At 42.6% G+C, this 27,447-nt stretch overlaps 1 protein-coding gene across 2 annotated transcripts in view; it reads left to right on the forward strand.

The window, feature by feature from the left end:
• ODAD4 (outer dynein arm docking complex subunit 4) overlaps positions 1-25,455 on the forward strand; it is a 41,667-nt gene extending 16,212 nt beyond the window's left edge. Inside the window, exons 1-12 of one of the 2 annotated variants that reach the window (XM_083146869.1) lie at positions 9,443-9,619; positions 10,975-11,106; positions 12,110-12,263; positions 13,412-13,473; positions 15,622-15,781; positions 18,983-19,204; positions 20,036-20,234; positions 20,736-20,822; positions 21,792-21,988; positions 22,775-22,875; positions 24,912-24,987; positions 25,281-25,455. In XM_083146869.1, the coding sequence (XP_083002995.1) occupies positions 9,500-9,619; positions 10,975-11,106; positions 12,110-12,263; positions 13,412-13,473; positions 15,622-15,781; positions 18,983-19,204; positions 20,036-20,234; positions 20,736-20,822; positions 21,792-21,988; positions 22,775-22,875; positions 24,912-24,987; positions 25,281-25,342 (1,572 nt within the window). In that variant the 5' untranslated portion in view covers positions 9,443-9,499 and the 3' untranslated portion in view covers positions 25,343-25,455. Of the gene's footprint in view, positions 1-9,442; positions 9,620-10,974; positions 11,107-12,109; positions 12,264-13,411; positions 13,474-15,621; positions 15,782-18,982; positions 19,205-20,035; positions 20,235-20,735; positions 20,823-21,791; positions 21,989-22,774; positions 22,876-24,911; positions 24,988-25,280 lie in introns of those variants that run through there. The other variant, XM_083146870.1, reaches the window with a different exon arrangement.
• The last annotated feature ends 1,992 nt before the right edge of the window (positions 25,456-27,447 follow it).

Here is a 27,447-nt window from a genome sequence, read left to right on the forward strand (position 1 = left end):
AATGTGGAGAAAATGATGTTCATCAAAATGAATGATCAATTCTTGAACGAAGACCAGCAATTGCCTCCAGAGACTACAGAGGGATCTGTGATTGTGGAGTCAAGCGGGGTGGAATTGATAATCTGTGAGGATGAGGAAGTACTTACTTAAGTGGGTGAGGAGAGAAAGGGATTGGGAGACCCGCACCATAAATTTAATGGTAATAGTTTATATTGTTTTGTGGGTGGAAAAACTTTCAGCCTGCCAGGAGTTTTATACAAATACAATTCCTGACCTGCTAGGGTGCAGCCCCCTGATTTAATATTAACACACTTGAAACAAAGAGAAAGAAAAGAAATCAGTTTGGACGGGACGCACTCCTCACCCACAATGTCTGTTTTTGACTCTTTATAAAAACATACCTACAATTAGGTGTATACTTTATTGGTGTATATTTACACATTGACCTAACCGGTCATCATTTATTTTCGAGGTTCTCAATTTTATTAATTGTATGCAACCTTTATATATATGTTCCCTTTGCAAGGGATAATAAGTAGCGAAATTATTAAAAACAAAGTAAAGATATAGAAGAAGAAAGGGTTTAATAAAGATTTAAAAGTATCTCTGTAATCTGTTTGTTGCTGTATTTAGTTTGCTTAGTTTGTTGCAAATGTATCCAAATCTGTATTTACTTTATAATAAAGTGAATTTCCAAGTCTGCTGTGTTTCTTGTTTAGATTCGATTTTTACATTCCTCCTTTGACCCTTTAGTTATCCAATGAATATTACATTTTTTTGACATAAAGGGTCAAAGGAGGAATGTAAAAATCGAATCTAAACAAGAAACACAGCAGACTTGGAAATTCACTTTATTATAAAGTAAATACAGATTTGGATACATTTGCAACAAACTAAGCAAACTCAATACAGCAACAAACAGATCACGGAGATACTTTTAAATCTTTATTAAACCCTTTCTTCTTCTATATCTTTACTTTGTTTTTAATAATTTCGCTACTTATTATCCCTTGCAAAGGGAACATATATATAAAGGTTGCATACAATTAATAAAATTGAGAACCTCGAAAATAAATGATGACCGGTTAGGTCAATGTGTAAATATACACCAATAAAGTATACACCTAATTGTAGGTATGTTTTTATAAAGAGTCAAAAACAGACATTGTGGGTGAGGAGTGCGTCCCGTCCAAACTGATTTATTTTCTTTCTCTTTGTTTCAAGTGTGTTAAGTGGGTGAGGAATCAGAGGATGAGGACGACATCTTGCCTCTATAGAGCCAGTTTGAGCAGGGAGAGGTGACTTGCTTCTTTGTTTGTGGGGGCCCACACAGACCAATAATTTCAGCCACAGTCGTGTGGCAGACCCTGTCGCTGAAATGATTGGTTTATTAAAGTGTGCATGTCCTAATTAGCGCAACATATGGGTGAATGGGAGGGCCCAAGGACAATTCCATCTTGAACCTCTTTTTTATTATTTCATTATGTGTTTTTTGAGGCCTCATTTTTCAAACTGCCATCTGTGATGATTCACGTGTTTGTGCCCCATATTAGCATAGTTATCCAGCTACCTCGGTGCAATCTTTTGCCCTAAAAACTATATTGTGAGGTGTTCAGAATGGACTGGAAATTAGGAGCAAAAAAAAAAAAAACAATAAAAAATTTTTTTTGCGATTTTAGTGATTTTTTGGGTTTTTTTGGCAAAAAAAATACAGATCCAAAACCCGAAACACTAAAACACTGCCCGAGATAGACCCAAAACGCGTTTCACGAAATACGAAAGGTGCCCGGTGCACTTCCCTAATTATTACTACTTTATAGTTTGGTTTTGCGTGTGATAAAACCATTTGGATGCAGTAGCCTACTGATATTCACAAAGTTTCAGCCATTAATATATTTTGACTGTAAAGTATCATCTGTGACACTGTAAATTTTGCCAATCACCTACCACCATGAGACATACAGATGACCAGCAATGGGGACACTAACACATCAAACTACTGACATAAAACCCTCAAATAACAAAGAAAGACAAAGAAAACAACAAAATATTGGTGACCTACTGTACGAGGCATGAATACATAACAAAAAAAAAATTATATATATATATATATATATATATATACACACACACCATATATACTCGAGTATAAGCCTACTTTTTCAGAACATTTTTTATGCTGAAAAAGCCCCCCTCGGCTTATACTCGAGTGAGGGTCCCGCTTGAGTCAATAAGTTTTCCCAGGTTTTTTGTTGTAAAATTAGGTGCCTCGGCTTATATTCGGGTCGACTTATACTCGAGTATATACGGTATATATATATATATATATATATATGACAAAGTTGGATTGAGAGTCCTGGGGGGACCCCCAAAGAAACAGGCGGCACTCGATTGGCTGGATATGTAGAATCCAATTTTTATGTGCAAGTTTCAAACAAATACAAGCATATTGCCAACATTTCAAAGCCGGTGCGGCTTTATCATCAGGGCTTGTGCAGAGAGAAAGTGCATATAGTGCACAAGCCCTGATGATAAAGCCGCACCGGCTTTGAAACGTTGGCAATATGCTTGTATTTGTTTGAAACTTGCACATAAAAATTGGATTCTACATATCCAGCCAATCGAGTGCCACCTGTTTCTTTGGGGGTCCCCCCAGGACTCTCAATCCAACTCTGTCATTTATATGTTATCCACCTTGGCGCATTCCCCAGTAAAGAGAGTGCCAGTCAACCTATATATATATATATATATATATATATATATATATATATATATATATAGACTGCTTTGTGCCGGGCACACCACCAAAAGGAGGTTGCTTGTCGGGTGCCTTCGTCAATGGTGCATGTAGATGGGAGAAGGACGCAGCACTCCAGACGGATTCTTCAAACAGCAAACAATTTTATTGTGCTCAGCAACGTTTCAATACAAATGTGTATTATCTTCAGGCTCTGAAGATAATACACATTTGTATTGAAACGTTGCTGAGCACAATAAAATTGTTTGCTGTTTGAAGAATCCGTCTGGAGTGCTGCGTCCTTCTCCCGTCTATATATATATATATATATATATGGTACTTATGTAGTATCTGGGCTGCCGATTTTGTGATTGTATGCCTTACCTTAAGGCATACAATCAGATGCGATGCGATTCGATGCGATGCGATTCGATGCGATTTTGCATAGGATTCAATGTTAAGAAGGTCCTGTTCATTTCCCCACTATCCAAGTGGGCATAGAGTTGATTTTATATAGCGTGGCGAGCGCAGCGAGCCACCGAGCCCGAAGCGTGGCGAGCGAAGCGAGCCCCGCGAGGGGACGCATATTTCTTAAAAAGTATTCTCAGACCATTTTAACATTGAATCCTATGGAAAAATCTTGACCATCGCATCGCATACGATTTGGTCGCATGCGATGCGATACGATGCGATCCGATCCGATTTCTAAATCGGAAGCCCAGATACTACATAAGTACCATATATATATATATATATATATATATATATATATACAGTATATATATAAAATGTCCAGTATGGAGCGGCACTTCCTCAACTGCATCAAACAAATGGTGGTGCCATCCAATGAACCCACAGGGGACCAATACATCCGACAGACGGCGGCACTCAGCAATAGAAACGGACACAGAATAGCAGCTTTTGCCAACGTTTCGAACCTCTTTTATTGGGTTCTTCCTCAGGACACAAAGACAGTTACACAATGAAAAACATTTATACATACCCCCAAGTGCTCCCCTTCAATCAGATGCTGCGTTTCACGCGGCAAAAACGCCGGCGCCATGACGTCAGCAACGTGGACGCTCCTAATGCGCGTCATCACGGCGTGGTCACTATGCACGGCGACTGCCCGAGGCAGCTGTTGTTAGGAGGCCGTCACCTAGCAACCTCCAAATCAGCCCGGCCACATCCCAGCGTCATCACTCGGAAGCTAGAGACGCCAATATAGCGCGTCATAGCAACGCGATAAACGCTCGGTCTGTAAGCCGGAAAAAACCTGGGGTTGCCACAGCGACGGTTATAAACAAAAGTCACATACTATCGCTGTAGCAATAGAGAATACAATAAATATCTCAAGGCTGCCCCTGAAACTGAATGCATATATCTTAGCACACGTGAATAATGCACCAGCAGTGTAAATAATAAACAAAAAATACATACAGATTACATGAGTGAACAAAAAATACAACATAAACCATAAGAATAATACCAAGAACCAAAAGAGAATAAATGAAAAAATATAAAAATACAAGGATAAAAAGAGAGATAGAGTAGATGCAGTTCTACATCCTAATATGGGCCCTTATTCTGATCGGTGCGGCCGGATCCGAATATGCGGCCAGGACCGTGCGTGCGAAACCCCGCCTTCCATACGGATCGCCAACTCCGTCCGTACGCGGTAAGAAGCTGTCCGAACGGACCGCACGTGTATTTTTCACGGAATACGCCTCCTCCATCTCAGGGAACTTCCCCCAACATTCGATGGTCGCAGACCATCGAATGCAGGACCGAGTGCTCCACCAGCTCCCGCAACTTCAGACCACACGGACATTTCTCCGTGCAAAAGCAGGGATCTGGGCGGGCAGCTGACATCCGGCGATGTCATATGTCCGCCCCCTACACGTGCGTCACGGCCACATTACCATACGTACGCCCAGCGTTTGCATGGGAACGCCCATGAAACGCAGGGCGTATGCATATGGTAATGAGCCCAAATAGCCCTTCACGCCCCTCTCCACCCCCTGTTCGGAGTGTTCTCATTTCATGCGGGATTTGGCCGTACGCCCCGCTCGCACATGCACAGAGACGCCTCTGCACATGCGCAGTCACAAAACATCGGCGGGACGAACGCACGCGGATATTACCGCACCAACCAGAATAAGGGCCATAGTCAAAACATGATATTATAAATGGAGAGCTGAAGACAGCCTTTACCTGGAAAACATTAATCTTATAAATAGAACCTGAAATAATCCGTTCACAAAAAACAATGCAAACCCTTGCTTTCATTAAGCCCTTTGGGGGACAAAGTGCCGAGCCGGTGTATCCACCGAGCTTCGCACTGCAAAAGTTTTTTTGCTCGGTTACCACCACGCATTGAAGCAGGTATATGATCAATGATCGTATACCGCATCATGGGGATGGTATGTCGTGCCTCCAAGAAGTGCCTCGCCACTGGCTGGTCACTAGAACCTTTTTCCAGGGCGAGCTTGATGGAGGAACGATGCCCAGCCATGCATTCACGCAGGGTGCATTGAGTTTTGCCAATATAATGTAAAGAGCAAGGACACATAATCATGTACACTATGTATTTAGTCGTGCAAGTGACACGATGTTTAATCTGCATTCTGGCACCACTAGAAGGGTGGCTGAAAGTGTCTCCAACTATGAGGGCCCTACAGGTTGCACAACCCAAACATTTAAAACAACCCGGCTTAGCGGACAGAAATTGTTCACTGCCAGCCTGTTTCAGCCTGGAAATGTCGGTCTTCATGACCATATCACGCACACTCCTGCCACGAGTGTAGCATGGCATGATCAAGGTATCAGACAGACCCAAGGCTGGATCCATCTGTACCAGTGGCCACAATCTTTTGGTGGTAGTATTTACAATAGAGCTGGCTGAATTAAAATGATTTACCCAAGGTAACCTTTTCTTATTAGTAGATCGATGTTGGTATTCAAGTAATGATTGTCTGGACCTAGACATGGCTTTGCACTTCGCTTCAGACAATACTTTGTGTGAATAACCCCTCAACTCGAATTTAGAAAACATCTGGTCAATATGTTCCAGTGCCGTCTCGTCTGTACTGCAAATACGTCTAGCCCGCAAGAATTGCGAGTACGGCAAACTGAATTTCATGGATGTTGGATGGCAGCTAGTGGCGTGTAGGACCGTGTTCCTATCAGTGGGCTTGGTATAGACCGAAGTCTCAATCACGCCATCATTGATGGTCAATGCCACGTCCAGAAAGCTGACACTAGCCACATCAGCATTTTTGTCACTATGGGGGCATGGCCAGCAGTGGGTGAGCTGCTGGCTATGCCCCCAGCTCCTCTGTCTCTCTAAATAGACACTGTGCGCATGTGCATAGCATTTATTCTCCGCTGCTCTGCTGGCAGGAAAGGGGGACTCCCAACTGTCCACCACACCGTGGGACACTACCATCCCCGGGCGGGGCGGTCCCAAGGAAATCGTGACAGTTGAGAGGTATGGTTACTTGACTTACTGACATATCATCTTATGGATATGTACCAGTCTGGCCGGTGATACTCGCTAAGCAGAGGATGCAGTGCGGGCAGAAGAGGCGCTCTCCCTGTTCTGCATCCCCTGCTGTCCACGGTGGCTGTTGCTGTGCCGGTGCCGTTGAGAGGGGGGGGCGGTACTTTTTACCCGGGCCCAGTTCTGAAGTAGAGGCCCCCTTCCCCGCTGCAGAGATCCGACAGAGGGAGTAGAGAGAACAGGCTGTCGCAGCAGAACAGCCTCTCTCCCCCTCTCAGCAAACACTACTTTGTGCCGTGTGCTGAGTGGGGGAGAGAGGCAGCTGCAGCAGCAACCTGTCCTCCGGCACACAGTCTGCACCCCTTGCAAATGTATTTTATTTTTAAGATTTTTTTACAGGGGAGTTCATTTCTGATTAATTCAATGAGTTCATTTCTGATTAATTCAATGTTATCTTTATTGAAAAAAATAGTGCTTTTCTTTCAAAAATAAGGAAATTAGTGACCCCAAACTTTTGAACGGTAGTGTAGCTCTGCCCCTCCAATCATAACTCCGATGCTTTTTCAGAACTGGTTGCACCTACGGCACGGCATGTCCTGCAATACTATGATTAAAAGTAGGAAGGTATGATTAATGCAGTAGCTGTGCAAATAGCAAAAGGAACAGTTCTGCAATCAATTTCAGGATAAACATCAGGATATTGCTGGCAAAACCTTAAATTCAAAGATGACTGCAAAGCTCCATCTTCTGGTTGAAATGGGAAATGTTGGTAACTGATGGAAATTCTCACAAAGCCATCCGTACATCCAGCAGGACATGAGCAAATGTTTGACAATGCTTTAGTCTGAACAAATATGAAAATTCAACCAATATGTTAAGTAAAGTCCACTGCATTAATAAATACAAATACTCTATATTCACTTTGTATGCTAAAATTGACGAGGTATTAAGACCCATACATACTAGAATTAAAAAACCCTGATCATGTACTGAATCTTGGTCAGGGTTGCCGACTTGCACAAGATCCTCTCCGGGAGAAGCCCGGAGAGGAATCTTTCATTACGAGTTCGGGGGTGGGGCTTAACGGTGACGTCATTAAGCCCCGCCCCCATTACGGCAAGTAGCCGAAATATCTGATCTCCATGGAGGGGGGGGGGCTAAAATGACACGATTGTGCCATTTTAGCTCCGTCCCCTCCTCTGAGACCCTCGGATTGCGGCATTTAAATGCCGCGATCGGGGGGGGGCTCAGTGGGGGTCCCCCTGATTCTGGGAGGGTTGTCCACCCTTCCGGGGACCGGGAGGGGGGACCCGATTTTCGGGAGACTACCGCAAATTCCGGGAGGGTCGGCAACCCTGATCTTGGTGTGGTACTGGATGGCGGCTTGACACTTAAACATCAGATATAAGCCACAATCAAATCCTCATTCTTTCATCTGAGGAACATAACCAGAATCAAACACTTATTCCCCCTGAAGATCTGCCAAAAGTCATACATACATTTGTAGCATCTTGTTTGGTTTATTATAATGCCCTCTACCTTGGTCTCCCAGCAAAAGAACTGCACCAATTACAGCTGGTACAAAACACAGCTGCCAGTCTGTTTACTAACCAACCACATTCTAGCCACATTACTCCCATTCTCTACTCCCTTCACTGGCTGCCCATAAAATGGCAAATCATTTTCAAGATCAACTTACTGAGTTTCAAAGCCCTACATGACCATGGCCCAAGGTACCTGAAGCAGCTTCTGATTCCATGCTGTCCCACCCGATTACTGCGATCTGTAGATGAAGGACTTTTAGCAGTTCCTAGGATCTCCCGTAATTCATCTGGGGGTCGAGCTTTTAGCCATGCAGCTCCGACTTTATGGAACTCACTTTCCTACACAGTTCGAGGGGGGGGGGGGGGGGGGCATGAGGAGTTAGTTGAAAGCCATTGATATTGCATCAGTGTCAGACTCCCCCACCTAGCAGGATAAGTAGTCATCACACTCTCTTTATTTTAAACATAATATACATAGCATGCATACATACAGTGGCATAAGTTCACCCCAGTTGCCCTGAGGCAAGATAAATATTGCTGCCCCCCCATGTGTGTGAGTATGTATGTGTGTTATGTATGTTATGTTTAAAATAAAGAGAGTGTAATGTCTATGGTCCTACTAGGAGGGGAAGTCAGCTACAGAAGCGATATTGAAGGCTTTCAATGAACTGATTTAAATTTGCTGGGGAGGAGAGGTGCCCCCTTGGGAGCAGGAGCCCGGCAGCAGATTACTCCATTACCTCCCAGAGTTACGCCTCTGCATACATACATACATACATACATACATACATACATACATACATACATGCATACATATATTTATATAAGGTGGTGTGTTGTATTATCTGCCAGCTTGGACAAACTTACGCCACTGCTACTATGGGCATTACACCTCCTTTATTTTTCAGCGTGCACTTTCGGCACCCGTTGTCTCTTTGTAAAGTATGGGAGGGTGAAAATGTATCATGTCCAAGGGGGTGCCGAACACCCTAGCGCTGGAACCGAAGCCCCATACATTACACTCTATACAACTTTTTAAAAGATATCTCGGTACTTCCTCAACTTACGCTTACGCTACGGAATGTACGTAACGTGCAGCGAGCCGCAAGGGTTATTTTCAGGGTCCACACCACCCTCCTGTGTCCACACCACCATCTATTATCTTTAGTAAAGTTGTGGTGAGCAAAGAAAGCCACCATCCACGCACCCAAAGCGTGGCGAGCCCACCAGTGGACAATCGTGATTCAAGTAGCGGCTAAAGTAACAGTACCAATATCTCTACTTTCACATAAATAAAATATTATTTTTTCATTTATATCCTACATACTGTACAACAAATAATAATCTAGCATGATAACCGGTGGCCGTCCGAGTGTGTTCTTATATGGCCAATATTATATGGTAAAAAGACGTCTAAAGCTTTTCTTAAGTACTAAAGGGACACAATTTAAATGTTATATATCTTATCTATCTAAAATGTCTTTTTTTCTCGATTGTGTATGTCCTGTAATGAATTCATCTCGGCATTAATGTACAGAAGGAAAGTAGCAATTGCCGAGGCTTCTTCCATCACTCAGTACTAGAAACCGAGCAGGGAGAGGGCGGGGCAGTGGCCTGGGCACGTGACGGCCGTTGCTGTGTTGCTAGGTGACGGCAGACGCTGTTAGTAACATTTGGGACAACACTCACCTGTGCTGCACGTCCGCTGCTGCTGTGATGGCGGAGGAGGCGGCTGAGGACCAGGCCCCACGCAGCTCTTTCGTTACCTACATGGCCGAGGGGGAGCAGCTCTACCAGCGGGGGGAGTACAGTAAATCCAAGGAGAGCTTCAGCAATGTGAGAAAGGGCATAGTGCAAGCAGGAGGCGCAGGTTAGGAGAAGGCCCAGGCTCTTGTGGAACTGTAAGTTCCAGCATACCTATGCGATGGTTGCTTCCAGTCACACAACAGCTGCATATACATTGGATGAGATAGTCCTGATATCCTGTGTTATGAGTATAAGATGTATATTGGGGTCTTGCTCTATAGCAGAGATTACTAGTGCAATCCTAAAGCAGCAGGTATATGGGTACTGTATTTTGCTGGTGCAACTGGTGCATGCTTAATCATTTCTATGTGTGGTAGGGTGGGTATCTTTAAAAGAACAGAAAATGTCAAAACCATATTGTACTTTTTGTGGTTGTTAGAAAACATGTTGCAGTAACATTAGCATATACAGCAGCTGGATTTAAAAGGGACTATTACATTCAACAGGTACAGTATGTAATGGGCTCAGAGTTCAGTGAGATTGCTACATTTAAAACAGCATTCAATTAAAAGTCTGGTCTTATAGCAGAGTGTTGCTTTGACTAGCAGCAATCTTGAAATCCTGGAATGCATTGAAATCTCATTGAGGGTTATTCTGGTTCACTCCTGGCAAATTCCTTCTTAAATGGACAAAACCATGTGCACTGCAGGTAGGGCAGATGTAAAATGTGCAGAGAGAATTAGATTTGAGCGAGTTATTTTGTTTCTGAAAATACTGACTGCTTTATTTTTACACTGCAATATAGATCTCCCTTTGAAGTAAATCCCCACCCAAATCTAACTCTCTCTTCACAAGTAACATCTACCCCCACATGGTTTTGTCCATTTGAGAAGGAATTTGCCAGAAGGAGTGAAGCAAAATAACCCCCATTGTCTTTAAATGTCTAATAAAAGGAAACCATTCCTTTAATAAGCACCATACTGTATACTATGTTTTAGCCGATTATCTTGAAGTCCCAGACATGTAAATATGAATTGGAAGTAAACTCCCCCTAAAAAAGACTACTTTGGTCCTAATTATTTTCCCTTTTAATTTCATTTGTATGAACTTAACCTGCAATAGAAATTCATCTTAAAAATGGAATTTAAACACCAGTGGGTAAGCAGCTTTAGATATTGTAGTAATGTATGTATGGCTATCAGACGTTCTCCAGCTGTATTTCCAATTTCTTCACTTAGGATCCTCAATAGTTTGGGATTCGTTTTTAAAAAGAATAGCCAAAAAATCAAGATGGTATCGGGATTCACAGATTGCTCAAAACTGAGCCTATGTTCACTCTTTTGATCTACAATTAACATATTATCTATAATGGCATAGCTGGGCAGTCGTGTGCATATAGAATTACATGAATAATGCATTTAATTAATCTCTCTCCTACTTCAAAGGCTCTTGATTTACAACCAACAGAGAAACACTGCTTAGTAGCACGATCCAAATGTTTCTTAAAACTCGGAGACCCAGTATCAGCACTGAGCGATGCAGAGGCTTCTCTACAGGAAGATAAAGACTTCTTCAGGGTAACTTTCCAAATTCTTTTAATTTGATTTACCATGTTGTCAAAGTAGTTTCTTCTTTTAGTAATCTAATTCACAGCTTCTGTGCCTTTTGTCTAAAATCAAGGTTGATATTCAATACACTGTGGTAATTTACCTAATGGATAATAGATTTGGCCTGGGCTTTCCTATTAGCCCTGATACATTGCACATATCAAGAACTATGCTTCAGGTGCCACATATTATGCCATAAGCTTCCATCAGAACCATGATAACACATGGAATCGGGAATTTGTATCCAGGATCCCGTGTGTCAATGTACAATGATGGGACACTTTTCTCCCGGAACAGTCGGTTATATGTTGTGGATCTTAAAGACCGTGATATGCAGTCAACCCAGTGCTTGGGAGGTGCCAGGTCCTCTCAGTGAGGCAGATTTGATAGCTGCCTCCCCTTGTGTTTTTTCCCCCCTCAGTATTATTGGTCACAATGCGTTCCTCCCAGTCAATGCCCAGGTGCACACATTTCCAGTACATTTCTGATACCTTGTGTCTCCCATTCCCATCTGCTCCAGTGTGTGTACACATAGAGGGGAATTCAGTTAGCTTAAACCCCGTTGCTAATTGAAGCACTGAACCGATTCAATTAACAGGGTTTGCCCCGCTTTGCAGAGTTTCCAGAGGTGGACTGAACACAGCAAGGAAAAATAAGCATAAAAGCAGTCATTCATAAGTTAACGCGTCTCTAGGTTTCCAAGCGTGAATCCTGATTTATTAATGTGCAAGAGAAGGGGTTTTAAATGTAAAAGGCTTTTCGCTGCAAATTAATTGCAGGGTAATTGAATACACCCCCACAGTGAAACACATGCGCCATATTTAAAAAAAAAAATGATTTCGACTTTAGGCATGTCAATCTTTTGTCTGTGTCGTTCTAAGGCCTGTTGACCAAATGTATGTCGGCCTTAATAGTGTCAACCTAACAACCGAATACCCTTTCAAATAATTGAACTCCTCTTTCCTACTCACAGGGTCTTTACCAGAAAGCAGAAGCACTCTATGCCATGGGAGACTTTGAATTTGCCCTTGTATATTACCATAGAGGGTACAAGCTACGTCCTGAACTCCAGATGTTTCGCTTGGGTATACAGAAGGCCCAGGAAGCCATAGAAAATTCAGTTGGAAGTGAGTATAGCTGTCTTGTACTTTTTTAAATATATTTTTGCCTGTTACAATAAGGCTGCCTTTAAGCACTAGCACAGCCAGGGCCGCCAGCAAGGGGGACTGCTAGAACTGGACCGCATCTGGTGGAACTTTTGATGGTACATTCAGTGCATTGCACTAGGGCCACCTCATGCCTCTGCCTGTCATTAGCCATGGTAAATATACCGCCCTAATTTTCTTTTAATATATCCTTAAATAATGACTGGTACTTATGTAGTAGCCAGGCACCCAATTTGCATACGTACGCTTACTTAGGGAAATTGCATCGCATGTGCCTTTTTATGGGCGATGAGATTTTCCTATGTAATTTATTCACTGCATTGCATCGCACCTCCCGCAAAATCGCATGCGATCACATGCGATTTTATAGGGTGCGATGCCATTACATTACATATACACTTCTATGAGATACAATGAGGTTTGAGGCACCCCCCCCCCCCCCCCACTATCCACGCCAACCTGAACTGTGGCGAGTGGCAGCGGAACGCATCCTCCAACCTTTTCATACCCCTACTATCCACGTCGGCGTGGAGTTGATTTTATATAGTGTGGCGAGCCCGAAGCGTGGCGAGCGCACGCGGATTCCTTTTTACATGTATTCCGCGTCCCCTCGCGGGGCTCGCTGCACTCGCCACGCTTCGGGCTTGGTGGCTCGCTGTGCTTGCCACACTATATAGCATCAACTCCACGCCGACGTGGTTAGTGGGGTATGAAAAGGTCGGGGGGGCTCTCTGTGCTCGCCACACTTCGGGGAGGGGTGCTTCAAACCTCATTGTATGTCATACGAGTGTATATGTAATGTAATGGCATCGCACCCTATACGCATGCGATTTTGTGGAACGTGCGATGCGATTCCCCGGGGCCAAGAGAGCAGTGAAAAAATTACATAGGAAAATCGCATCGCACGGCCCATAAATAGGCCCATGCGATGCAATGCGATTTTCTTACGCTGAATAGCCCACTAAGCAAATTGCTTAGTGGGCGCCCGGCTACTACATAAGTACCTAATGACTGAGGTTGGATATTGCTTGTACTTTCATATATTTATTTCAAAGGGAATCTAATTGTTTGTGTGTGAATATAACAGTCTGTTTATTTTCCTAATGTAGCTCCAACTTCCGTGAAACTAGAACACAAAGAGGGAATGGAGTTTCTCAGCAAACAAGAAGAGGTGATTGATACATAAGGGAACTTGGATCATTTTTTGGGTATTACCCTTTTTTGCGACCACATGCACAGAGATGGTTGCTTGGAAAATTTGCCTCTGGGCCTGCTAAGCAGAAAATACTGAATTCTTGTCTCTGCACCACTTTACGTGTATATGAAAATTACTATGGGAAACACATAATTCAAGATGGCTAAATTAGAGACTGCATGAAAAATAGCTGCAGATAGCCAAAATAATCCCATAAAATGCTACAGTTATATAAATGGGAAAGGTTAAGTAAGGAAACTATTGGCCCACTAAAAAATAAGCAGGGTACCCTGGTAATAGAAGGAAAAGCGAAAGCAAAATTATTAAATAAATTTTTTGCTTCGGTATTTACAAGGGAAGAATCTTCAGAGGATCTCCCACCGATTAAATACTCAGCTCTTGATTGCTCCCAGACTGTGGCCCTTATTCAGATCTGATGGCAGTACAAATTTGTTCTCAAACTGGGCAACACCATGTGCACTGCAGGTGGGGCAGATGTAACATGTGCAGAGAGAGTTAGATTTTTGTGAGTTATTTTGTTTCTGTGCAGGGTTGAGTTATTGTTTCTGTGTACACTGGCTGCATTATTTTTACATTGCAGGTTAGATTTCAGTTTCAACACACCCCACACAAATGTAACTCTCTCTGCACATGTTACATCTGCCCCACCTGTAATGCACATGGCTTTGCCCATTTTGAGAACAAATTTGTACTGTGATCAGATCTGAATAAGGGCCTGTACGTTTGAGTGAGGAAATAGTCAAAAATAGATTACAGAACCTAAATAGTAATAAATCTCCTGGACCGGATGAAATACACCCTAGGATACTAAAATAATTGAGTTCTGTCATAGCACTACAAATATATCTGATATTTGATAAATCAGTAAACTCAGGGAAGGTACCAAGTGACTTGAGCATAGCTAACGTAGTACCAATATGGGTAACAAAAGGTAGCAAAACTAACCTTGATAATTAAAGACCAGTCAGCCTTACATCCATTGTGTGGAAAATATTAGAAAGAATAATAAGAGATAGTATCCAAAATTTCTTAGAACAGGAAAAGGTGATAAGTAAGGAGCAGCATGGGTTCATAAAAAATAGATCATGTAAGTCTAATTTAATTAGTTTCTATGAGGAAGGCAGTAGGGGACTTAGGGAAATCTGTTGATGTAATACTGTACTTCTTGATTTCCCTAAGGATTTTGACACAGTGCCTCATAAAAGGTTATTAGTAAAACTAGGTAACTTAGGGTTAGGAGATAAAATTTGTAAAAACTGGTTGCAAAATTGGGGACAGAGAGTGGAGGTAAATGGCATACATTCCAGCTGGGGTAAGGTCCAAATTGGGGTCTAATAAGGTTCAATATTGGGACCCACCTTGTTTGATTATTCATTAATGATATAGGTAGCGGCATAGTGAGTAAGATTGCAATATTTGTGGACAAGACAAAATTGAGTACGGAAATTAACTCAGGAGAGGATGTGGATACGCTACAAAGTGACTTAATTAAACTGTAAAGGTGGGCAGAAAGGTGGAAAATGCGGCTTAACATTGATAAATGTAAAGTAATTCACTATGGAAGCAAAAATGAATGAGGTACTTATAGGCTAAATGGAGTTATTATATGGAATTCTGCTGTATAAAAAGACTTGGGGGGTCATCATAGACGAAATATTGGGTAATAGTGCACACTGCTCAAGTGCAGCAGCTAAAGCAAACGGGACACTGGCATGCATTAAAAGGAATGGATTTAAGGGACACAAAAATGACCGACACATGTTTTTTGAGTTTTCACATGTTTTATTCAACATTTACTAGATTTATTATCGACTTGTACATTTATTGTGAAAACGTAATAGTCTGTGGTGAGCAAAAGCGTGCCAGCGAGGGTGTACATTTGTACTGAAGGCATAAAAAAGACAAGTATGGCCCCCAAAAAAACATGTTTTACCATTTGTATCTGTTGACCTTTTGTAATGCATGTCAACAATATGAAGGTCTACCTAGACATTGCCATTCTATTAATCCCTACTCTTAGAAATTACCTGTCATTTTTTGTTTTGCTAATTACCTTTGCAATGCAGTAAACCACTTCAATTGAACTCCTTATGTTGGACACAGAGCAAGAAAGCGAAACAAACAATACCAGCAAAGTCATCCAAAAAAGCCCCCAAACAGCAGAAAAAGGCAGACCCATCAAAAAGTCAGAAGACTGCACGCCAGCTGTTGGGAGAGATCTACAATGACATGGAGTATCTGGAGAGCCTGTTAAAGGATGAAGGTATAGCACCCATTGTAAGAAAGCTGTGTATTGCTATATTTGTATAATATAAATGAAACTATTTACAGTGCCTATGAAGTGCATTGGAATGAATGCAGACCATGCACTCCACTCCGGACCTCTTTAAGAGATGGATCAGGTTGCACAGCAGCTGCGTCTTTAGACGAAAATATGCGAAAGCAGCAGGAGGCACCCTGAGTAATTAGATACCTCCTGCATGCTTGTGTGATCCGCTGCTGTGACTGAAGTTGTGGCATTTGATCACTTGTGTGAACATTGACCATCCGAATAATCCTCAGGTTGCACATGATGGCAGGGCTGTTAACTCTACTGGGGCCAGGATATCTACATCAGAAGACGCAGCCAGGACCTGGCCTTGCCGATCCCAGAATGTTCCTGTTAAACATTAACATTGACTGCAGAGATTTAGGCTTTTGGAGAAGATCACAGGAAAACCTTTAGTTGTCTAGGACCCCCCTTTGGCTGCCTGTGGTAGAAGATGCTGATTACTGGAGCCTCAGCTGCTTCACTGATTCTGCTATCTCAGTCATTACTCTGTTACGGGCAGCATTTTGCGTCTTTAAAGTTGTGGCCCACGAATCACAGAATTTTATGGCATGGGGCGGGCCAAATTATGTCAGCCTTGTCCCCGCCCCTCCTGACGTGTTGCCTCTCTGGAAGTGAAAATAAAAGTAGGCAAGTATGGTGTCAGGACAAAGGATCCTAGCTCTGTAGTGTTTCTGAATACCTAAAGAGACTTCACTTCACCGTTGTTTCACTTCACCACCGTATCTGTGTTTTTTTTTATTGTTATAAATTGGATTTACGTGTGGGACTTCTATCATTATATATTGTATCTTTTTCTTTCTTTTTCTGCAACATAAGCTTTAAAGTGTTTGACTTAAACCAAAATTAAGATTTTTTTAATTTTGGTGTTCTGTGATTTCAAACCCAGGCCCCTTAGGAAGCATTACCATTTTGTTAAATACTGTATTAATAAACTGTGTGCAGGTGAGAGTCATAGCTCACCCTGGGGTACTCTGGCTGGTGGCAGTAACCGCGTTGAAATTACTGCATGTGCTGAGGTATTAAGTAAAGATGTCACAGGCAGTGATTCACAGATTGGTGCATTGGCAAAAAAAAACGACATCCGTGTGGTTGGGAATACATTTTGTAAATACCACTGAGGCAGAAACATATGTGAAACATCATCTATGTCACAGGTCTTCAACCTGTGGCCCTCCAGATGTTGTGGAACTACATGTCCCAGCATGCCCTGACAGTTTTGGCATGCTCTTATACGAAAAAATGTGGCAATGCATGTTGGAACATGTAGTCTCACAACATCTGGGGGCCATAGGTTGAAGACCCATGATCTATGTAATGTAATATGTAGATCAGTGGTGTAACTACAAAATTTCCACTAAACCCCCCCCCCCCACACACACATACACACACACACCTGCTGCGTCTGTAACCAGGACTCTCAGATCTACTTGTCTGCAGTCCCGCCCAGTGCTCCTCCTGCTAATGAAAACTGTCTGCTGTAAGGGGCAGCCATTTTGTGGGGGAGATTTTTCATTTGCAGAAGGCAGGAGGAACGCCAGGACCGCAGACCAGTAGATCTGTGGGCAAGTGGAGACGAAAGGTAGATTCCAGCAGGCGGCAGCAGCAATAGCCCCCGCAGAGCCCCGGCGCCCACACTTTCTCTGTGCCTCCCCACCACCGTGGGGTTTGTGGGACTATTGTTACGCCACTGATGTAGATGCTATTCTAATATCTGTTAAAAATTAAATGCAAGACTAAATTATGTGCTAGACCGGTGGTTCCCAAACCTTTTTGAATCACAGCACCCTAGAGCATCCAAGAATATGATTTCAAATTCGAGCTACTTCTCACCATTTGTTTGGTTGGATGTACACACAAGTTGATGTGCACATCACTAGCGAGGTCATCTGGATTTAGTGTGCATCAAGACTGACCACAGAAGCATGCATATTGCGAATACACACTGACACTGAGCAATGTCAGCAAATCAGCCCTGTATCACTCCAGTGATCTAAGTACAAGCTTAAGAGACAATGGGGCAGATGTCGCGCCGCTATAATACTTCCTGCTTCGCCTCATTAGCGAGGCGAAGCAGGAGGGGAGACCTACAAGATGTATTAGCGCTCCCCCGCTTCGGCGGACAAGATGTTATCTCCCCCCTCAGCGATGTCCCCTCCTGGAGAGAGCACATCAGTTTACACGGATGTGCTGACTCCTGTCCCCCGGCTGGCTGCCCAGACCTAACAGTAGGGACAACGCTGTCCCTGCTGTTTAGATAGGGCTTCGCCAGCCTGCTGCTCGAGAAGCCAAAAGCAGCAGCGGGTGGAACGGTCAGCGATGCGGACTGTTCATACATTCGGCCTGCTATCATTTAGATAGCAGCTCCGATATGGACAGGGTCATACATGGGGGAGAAGCAGTATAGTGCACATAACATGCGTTGATACCCCTTCTCCCCCATAACGACCCTTCATACATCTGCCCCAATGATCCCTAGGTAACACCTTTCTTGTTTTGTATTTTCCCATATTATATGTTTATGTGAGTCTATGTGTAAAGTAGCGATGCCCTGAAGTGGTCCAGCCAGACAAGCCCAAGAGGGCCCCGCACCCAGACAATTACCCCAAGAAAACTGACTGCTGTAAAGTATTAGGACTTACTTGAAATTATGCCTTGATCACAGTTGTGCAGTCATTGCTAGTCCCTGCGTAGAAACATTTGAGGGTGGTGGTTGAGGGGTGCTAATCTAGGGAGAAGCAATATCAGGCTTCAGGTGTGTAAGAATACACAATATAGACTATATAGGAAGAGGGGGGCCCTAGACTGCTCACCCTGTAATGAGAGGTGCTACCTTGCTGAGATTTTTAGTTATATGCAGAAGAAGAGGGGGTTTGCAGGTGCACTTCAAGAACAGTCTCAGTGTTGAGATACAAACCAGACTGTTGTAGAAACACCACAGCAAAGAGTGACACACCAGGCAGTAAGGAGGAACTGCAAGGATTTTTCAAGGAGTAGGGTGCTAGAATGAAGACTATCATATATAGTGTATATATGATAGTATGAGTTACACTAAGTAGACACAACGGACTTTCAGGTGTATCTCCTGATCTTTTATATGGTAGTAACAGCTTGATTCTATCGCCATGTAAACAGGTCTGGTAAAAGGAAACACTCATAGCGGGTTAAAGCTACAGGACCTTATCATCAGTGCCATCACCTACCTGGACACCCGTACTGAATTCTGGAGACAGCAGAAGCCTATCTATGCCCGGGAGAGGGATCGCAAAATTATGCAGCAGAAATGGAACCGGGAGCGCAGCAAACTTTCTGATCCCAATCAAAAACTCCTTAAGAGCATGGAAGAGATTGATCTGTGTATGTACATGTATTTAGCCTGAGGAAGAGAGAGGCTTGTATTTATATATGATATGTATTTATCATTGGACAGGGAACATGCTGACTTATTCTCCATGGAGTACACAAGTACTGGACAGCTCTATTTTACCACTGCAAATCAAAGGTCAGCTAGGATTTCCCTTTACTTATCCCCATCTAAATCTGACTACACATTGTTACATTTACCTCCCTCCTTGTAGCTCAACATTGTTATGCCAAAATGCAAAATTCCACCTTCCCTCTGAATTTAGTAGGGCATAGGTATGACTTGCACCCAGTGTACGCAATTCTGCAATTGTCACCTTTCTTAGGCTACTGTATTTGTCATCCACGGAGGATACAACTGATCACAAATCTAGTACATAATTAGGGTATATGACCAGTAATAAATTACATGTTTTACAGTGTGACTGTCTGCTTCATCATCAGAATAGGGGCCAGGTGCACTAAGCTTCAGAAGTGATTAACAGCCAGCCAATCAGCTCCTACCTGCCATGTCACATATTGTGTTTGAAAAATGTCAGGAAGGATTCTGATTGGCTGGTTGTTTCTCACTCTCCATTTTATCACTTTTAAAGTTTAGTGCATTTGGCCCCTCGTGATGATTTTAGATGGAAGCTTTATGATAACATGCTATAAGAAAACCGCTATACTGCTTTGGAAATATATGCCTTTTTGCAGAGTTTTCTTGTGTACTATTTGGCTGTTGTGAAGTGGGGCTGTACCTAAATGTCTGACGAGGAAGGGGTGGCTTCTCTGTACACCATGGCTTAGTGATTCATGTTTGCTTTTTAATATTCCTGCTCCCAGTACTTTCTAAGGGGAATGCACAGGGGAGTTATCGAAAGGCCAAACAAGTACTGAAGAACATCCAAAGCTCAAACATGCCAAATAAGCAGGAGATTATGTGTAACCTGTACAGCTGCATAGGGAATGCTCAGATGGACATGGGACAGATGGAGGAGGCTCTACAAAGTCACAGAATGGACCTCAAAATTGCAAATGAAAAGTATGTTGATTAATATTACTATCAGAAACACAATTCTCTAGTTACATGTTACTGCTAGTCTTATGGGGCCTACACATGTAGCGATTAAGGGGTATTTTTGAAGCGATCTCACATCTCACTAGATTGCTTAGTAAATGCCCCTGCATTGTTCCGTCTGTAGGGGGATAGCGATAGCAATGCACGTCCACGCGCATCGCTATTGCCTCAGCGATTTAATATCCAGCACACTGGATAAATCTAGTTAATCGCCGGGATCAGGGCCAGTGTTCTCATGGAGAACACTGGCCCTGACCGATCTCCGAGTGATCTAGCATCGCTCAGAACGCTCATCGTTACGTGTGTAGGCCCCATTAGTCTACTCTATAGAATGTTTTGAATTTTTTATATGTGGTATAAAATGCTACTATGTTAATTTAATCTGAATCAGTTGTGGACTTTCCAGTGAGTCTGGTGTGATAATAATAATATCCTACAATTAAATGTTTTGTTTGTTTTTTAAAGTGACTTAACTGATGCAAAATCGAGAGCACTGGATAATATAGGGCGAGTCTACGCACGCATTGGGAAGTTTAAGGAAGCCGTAGCAGTGTAAGTATTGGCAGAATACAGTTGCAATTCTGGAAAGTGGATTTAAACAAGACATGTATTTGTTATTTAATGCTTCACATGTACCAAAAAAAAAGATGTACATGGGTGTGCTACAATTAAACAGAATGGGCATGAAACATTTACAGTGATAAATAGAGATCTAGTGGCAATGTCCATATGGGCCATGATGTCGTAGATGTCTCCATCTCATGATAATTACGCTATTATAACAGTTTATTCCAAAATAGGTATATAAAATTACTCAATAACTACTGCCTTTGCTTGTTTCAAGATAAGCCAAGGGCACCATGATCCATCAATGGAAGGAAACCATCAAACACAAAGGGATCTAAGGCAAGGGTGTATAGGAAAGTGAGAACAGTGACATATTTGTTTAGTCCAGGGATGGGGAACCTTTGGCCCTCCAGCTGTTGCTGAACTACACATCCCAGCATGCACTGCTACCGTTTTTCTTTGTGGCCATGCTAAAACTTTTGTAAAGCATTTTGGGATGTGTAGTTCAACAACAGCTGGAGTGCCGAAGGTTCCCCACCCCTGGTTTAGTCGATTGTTTCCCGAACGCTGTCCTAAAGACACCCTAACCGTATAGGTGCCATGGAAGGACTCCAGAGAGTTCATTAAAGAAAAAAATGGAAGTCCTCTGTAAGGACGGAGGAATCTTATGGATCCCTAACTGTAAAAGTGCTTTCCTGTTCACCACTGCCAGAAATGGGTGATATTTTTTTGTCTTGCCTGGGTCCCCTATATAACCCATCATTTGTTACTGTAATGAATCAGAGGTTATCAGGCAGTCAGTAGATACAAGCTGGCAGGTACTAGGTGCCTAATACCTGGTGTAGAAGATCTTACACAACTATCCAGGTGCAAACTAAGGTAAAGTTCATGGTTAAGATCACTTGCCTTAACAATTATTATTATTTAAACTTTTATATATCTATACGGTTGTAGATGGGAAGAGAAGATCTCTTTGGCCACATCAAACCTTGAGAAGACCTGGCTGTTCCATGAAATTGGGAGATGCTACTTGGAGCTAGAATTGTTCAAAGAAGCCAGAGACTACGGGGTTAAATCTCAGCAGGAGGCAGAAGAAGCCGGGGATGTGGAATGGCAGCTCAATGCTAGTGTCCTTCTGGCACAGGCACAAGGTCATTACTTTCCCACTATTTAGAAAGCGTACATATCTTTAATATTAACAAACTTGTAGGGGTAAATTCAGCAAAGCTTCTAAAAAGGAAAAGGGGATGTTACCCATAGCAACCAATCAGATTCTGTCTATCATTTCTCTATTACATCCTAGAAATCAACAGAATCTGATTGGCTGTTATCGGCAACATCGCCATTTTTTAGTTTCTAGAACCTGCAATATAAAGTGAAGGAAAAGCCTTGCCCTTGAGTGTCAAAGAGGACTTACTGGAGGTGATTCAGTTGTTTATTGCGCTCGATCTTCCATAGGAGTATATGATCACCATGGCATCGCACTACCTGGCTCTCCGTAGTTCATCATCACAAAATCAACCAAAATGACATGTAAATCTATAGTACACTAAATAAACATGCTGCACGCCTGTGTGGGTATATAGGTATGGTATATCAGTCAAAGATGGTTGAACATATTGCTACTCTATATGAATTCACAGTGGCCGCGCTAAACAAACCAGGGAGAACTACCATTATTAGTGTTCATTCTAGCACCCTACTTCTTTCAAAACCTGTGCAGTTCCTCCTCCGTGCCTGGTGTTTTGCTCTCTGTTGTGGTGCTTCTAGCACGGTGTGGTCTGTATTTCAGCACTGATATGCAGACCATATCTGTGCTAGAAGCACCATATCAGATAGCGACACCCCAGGCAGGGATGGTTTTGAAAGATGCAGCGGTTGGAATGAAAACTAGTTTGGAGATGTTCTTATATGGAATTGATCCTTTTGTTTTTCAGTGAAACTAAAAGATTATGAATCTGCTATTCTAAACTTTGAGAAAGCATTAGAAAGGGCAAGAATGGTAAACAACAATGAAGCAGAGGAAGCCATCATTACTGTGAGTAGATTTGATCACAATAATTACCTAGTTCACCAAACTGCTGGTGCCTTATGGAAAGGACGAGCTTGAATGAGTAGTCACTCCACATAGAGATTGGTATTGGGAACCAGGCAAATGTATGACTTGTATTTTTAGAAGTATGAAAAGTTGGATACATTTCCTTGTTCATAGATTGTCCTATAGCAAGATGTGAGATGACCATGTGATACCCTGAGGCAGGTGCATGCCACTGTCCATTAGCACCACAGCTGATCACAATATATCATGCAGTGATCCATCATGTTTCCATAGTATTGTGACAAATATGTATGATTATGAATGGGAAACATCTGAAGCGTGACTTCACCCAACACTTGCCTGTGGGTCCCTGTGATGATCAACTTCATGCTCATTCTGCAGTCACCGCCTGGACAGACACCCTGCTGAATTGTATGCAAACTCGGGTTTGAACAGCTGCCTTCTTAGAAGGGAATTTACTAAAATGGGAGTTCTATTTCACATGGGATGTTGCTATGGGAGACAAGTCACATACTATCTATTATCTTCTAGAAGGTGCTAAATAAATAATAAGTAGATTCGGATGTTTTGCCCATAGCAACATCCCATGTGAAAAAGAACTCCAATCTTAGTAAGTTTCCCTCTTAGTATATGTTGTTCTATCTCTTATCCTTGCTGTTTGTTTTACCATACTCCACCCCACTTACTACATATGTCTCATCAGGAGTGTCACTTACCCCATTGACAATTGGTGCAGTTTTGAAAAATGTATATGTAAAAAAGGGGTGTGGTTTCCTGTGAGGGATGTGACTTTGGCTTCATGCCCCGACCCCCATTTATCTGCACTATGGGGGTCCCAGAGATACAGTCTGCCCTCAAAAACCAGTCTGTCTGCACTTCCTGGCTCCGATACTGTGACAGGAGCTGGGTGCTGTACGTAATGTTACAGTGTAGAACCTGCTTCCTATTCCTGAGCAGGAGCTAGAGTAGGACATCAGAGACAGCCTGCACTTTGGACCCAATCCCTGTTCCTTTTCTACTAAAGCCTTCTCCTACTTTTTCTACCCCCTCAAATTATCCCTCTTCTCTAAAATCCCCCATTCTCACAAACTCCTTCCTTGACTTTGTCTCCCTAACTCCCTCCCTATTCTCCCTCCTTCCCTTTTACTTCCAAGCTTCTTGGGCATGTTGTTTCACCTTATTTATCTTCACTTTTGTTAACAAATTTCATTCTGGATTTCTTTATCTTTCTTTGGAAACAGCAGTTCCGTATTTAAAAAAATTGATCCCTGACCCATCCATCTTCTCCCTTACAAATTCTCCATAACATCAGCTTATGTTACCCTGTCCTTCCTAATTTACCTACCCCCAAATTGCTCCTTTTTCTGTATCTACTCCTGTCTCATCTTTTCCCCTTTTTCTCGTCCCTCTACTCATCTTCCTCTCTACGTCTTTGGTGATTTTGTCCGCTTCCTTTGCACTGCCACGTCTAGAATTTTACACGTACTGCTCCTGACACATAGAACACATTCCCATATATCCAAGGGTGCCTATATATAGATGACCTCTTCATTCAAGCTGATCATCCTCCTCATTACTTTTTGATTTTTCTATCATATGTACTCCCCACTTAGTTCTGCTCTATATGTGCCTACCCCTTCTCTAGGCTATAAGCTCACTGGAGCAATGCCCTCCTTGTGTTTTCCTCGCTAGCACTGTCTCACTGTTCCTCAAACACCTAGCTAAGTAAAAGCTGGTTCCAATAAAGAACAAGGTCACATGTGACCTTCTTATCACTGAAGTTCTGCCTTGTCAGTAGCTGGATCTGCAATTTGGTTGTGTTCATACTATGTCAGTTTGTTGTTGTTTGGTCATCTATAGGTTTGTACTCTCAAATTATTTATTATTCGACAATGTCTGTACATTGCTGTGCTCTGCTCACCCCTGATGTACGATGTTGTAGATCATTTGTGGTACCTTAGAAAACGACATTTATCTGCATCACATGCTGTTTCATTTTTTACCTTGATCTATAGGCCCTTGAAGATGCAAAAAGAGGATCTGAAGAACAGGTTAAATCAGACCATAGTGAAAGTGAAGATAACACAGCAGGTAGGATTCCAAATACACCATTCAGCTATATCTGCTGCTTTACGTTTAAAATGTACCTGTATTTGTTTGTAAGTCTAATGTGTAGAGGGATATCTGGTGCAGTGTAGTATACGTAGCCATGTATTGCCAAGTATAGATATTTACTGCTCTCACTGGTTCCCCCGCCCCACCAGTGCAGTGCCTGGTTCTACTGAATGATGATGTCCGGTGCTTTACTGAATTAGAATGTATCACTCTGATCTACCACACATTATTATGGGCCAAACTTTATTCATGTGCTCTTTGTTTTTCAGAAGGACATGTATGGAGTGGAGATGAGAGTCATGAGAGACACAGCCCCGATATCTCTGCGTGACATCATGTCTGCAGGGTGATAATTCATTTATTAAATGTGAAGGTTGCCATTACACATTGTCCTGAAAAGACTTTGCAGTAATTTTCTTATTAGTAAATAATGTGTAAATAAAATGTTTCCAGCTGTTTTTATTATTATTATTATTATTATTATTATTATTATGTTATTATTATGTTATTATTATTATTATTATTATTATTTTAATACATTTTATTTTTTTATATGATTTTTGAACATCTAATGAAGGCTGCTAATGTATATAATAGGGATATTCAACTAATAGCAAAAATGCAGCAGGGCATCCTGTGTGTAGTTCCTCAGCAGCTGGGAGATGGCAATTGTCCATGTGTGTGTGTGTGTGTGTGTGTGTGTGTGTGTGTGTGTGTGTGTGTGTGTTTTACTGAACATACAGTCAAAAATGAGGGCACTCGCCAATCCAGTAGAGAATAAGGTAACAAATGTCCAATAAATAAAAAATAAAAAAAAATTAGGCTTATCTGTCCACAGGGGCGGATCCAGGATAAAATGACAGGGGGGGCACCATGATAAAAGAGGGTTTAGGTGGGGGAGGGGCGGTGTTAGTGGTGCCAGTGTACATGCTAAGAGAGCGGCAGAGAGAGGATGGGAATGTGATTAAAAATAGGCCCTGGCATTTAAAGTACGCAGGCCCACCATGGCGAAAAAAAGTGAAGGATGTAGTTGTGCGCGCGCCGAAGGCGCGCTCCGGAAAAGGGTGTGTGGCCACTCAACAGGGGGCGTGTCCTTGAGTGTAGTGTACAACACCATATACAACTTCTACACATTATGCAACAAAATACTAGACCCCATTATACTTGCCCCTTACACATGATGCCAAATGGAATGAGCCAAAATTCACATAATGCCACAGAGATTAAGCCAAAATTCACAATACGCTTCATAATCAGGGACATTGTCCACCAAAGGCGTGCACTAAACATTTACACCATAATGTCCAATACACGTTAAGTTACACGCCATTATGTCCATTATGTATTATGCCAAACACCATAATGCCTATTAAAAATTATGCTACATAAGTGCTGCTTATCTACATGCTCATTACCAAGGGTTCCATGCTCATTGCCAGAGTTCCATGCTCATTGCCATATGGGATTACATGCTCATTGCCAAGGGGGAAAACATGCTCGCGGTAAATGGGGGACAGGCTCCGCCAGGCAGAAGTGATAGCCACTGACAGTGGCAGAGCCTGGCTGTATTCAGAGCACTGCAGGTCCCAGCTATTTGAAATAATACCCCTTTCACACCAGAAAATGCCTTTACACCAGCCTAGTCCCTGCATTTTCTGGTGTGAGAGGGAGAGAAACCCCCCCCCCTTTAACCAGTTTTCTCATTTAACCGGCTATATCTTCGGAACCAACTGACCCATTTACATGAGACAAGTATCATATTGAAGAACTTTTGAGTGGGCTTTGAATGATTTTGGTCCAGTGAAACTGGAACGTTTGGTTCCAGAGTAATCTGCCCTCAAAGAACATGAACAGCCATGAAATTACATTTCAAAAATAAAAAAATCGGTTTACACGCAATATCTCTGGAACAGATTGACCGATATGGACCAGACTGGTATCATATTGAAGGCCCAGCGATTTGAAATTGAATGAGATCAACCACAAGCTTCTGTGATGCCAGAAGGGGAACTGGCAGCCCTCGGAACCAGGTGGGGGTCAGAATTGAAGGGTCCCATATTATCCTATGGGGAAAAAACGTTACAGCTTTGCCAGGCGATATCTCCGGTTCCCGGGGGGCTAGAGACACGGGGCTGGGCTCGTTGGAAAGCCCTGGTCCTCAGCTACAAAATAAATGACAGGGGGGGCACGTGCCCAGGTGCCCCCCCCCCTGAATCCGCCACTGTCTGTCCATAAGGAAGCCGTAAGTTGTTAAACAATGATTTATGTCTCAGGTTGGAGACTTTATCAAGGGAATGTTAATAGAGGGACAGTGGAACATATTTATACCTAACTATTGATTAGAATGGAGACCAGATGTGGCCCTAAAAGACCGGAAATGCCACATTTACTGTATATAATTAAGAAATCACTTAGTGATTATGCCCTGTATCTACC

This window comes from Crinia signifera, chromosome 6 (genome assembly GCF_055691185.1).
Source record: "Crinia signifera chromosome 6, ASM5569118v1, whole genome shotgun sequence".
NCBI lineage: Eukaryota > Metazoa > Chordata > Amphibia > Anura > Myobatrachidae > Crinia > Crinia signifera.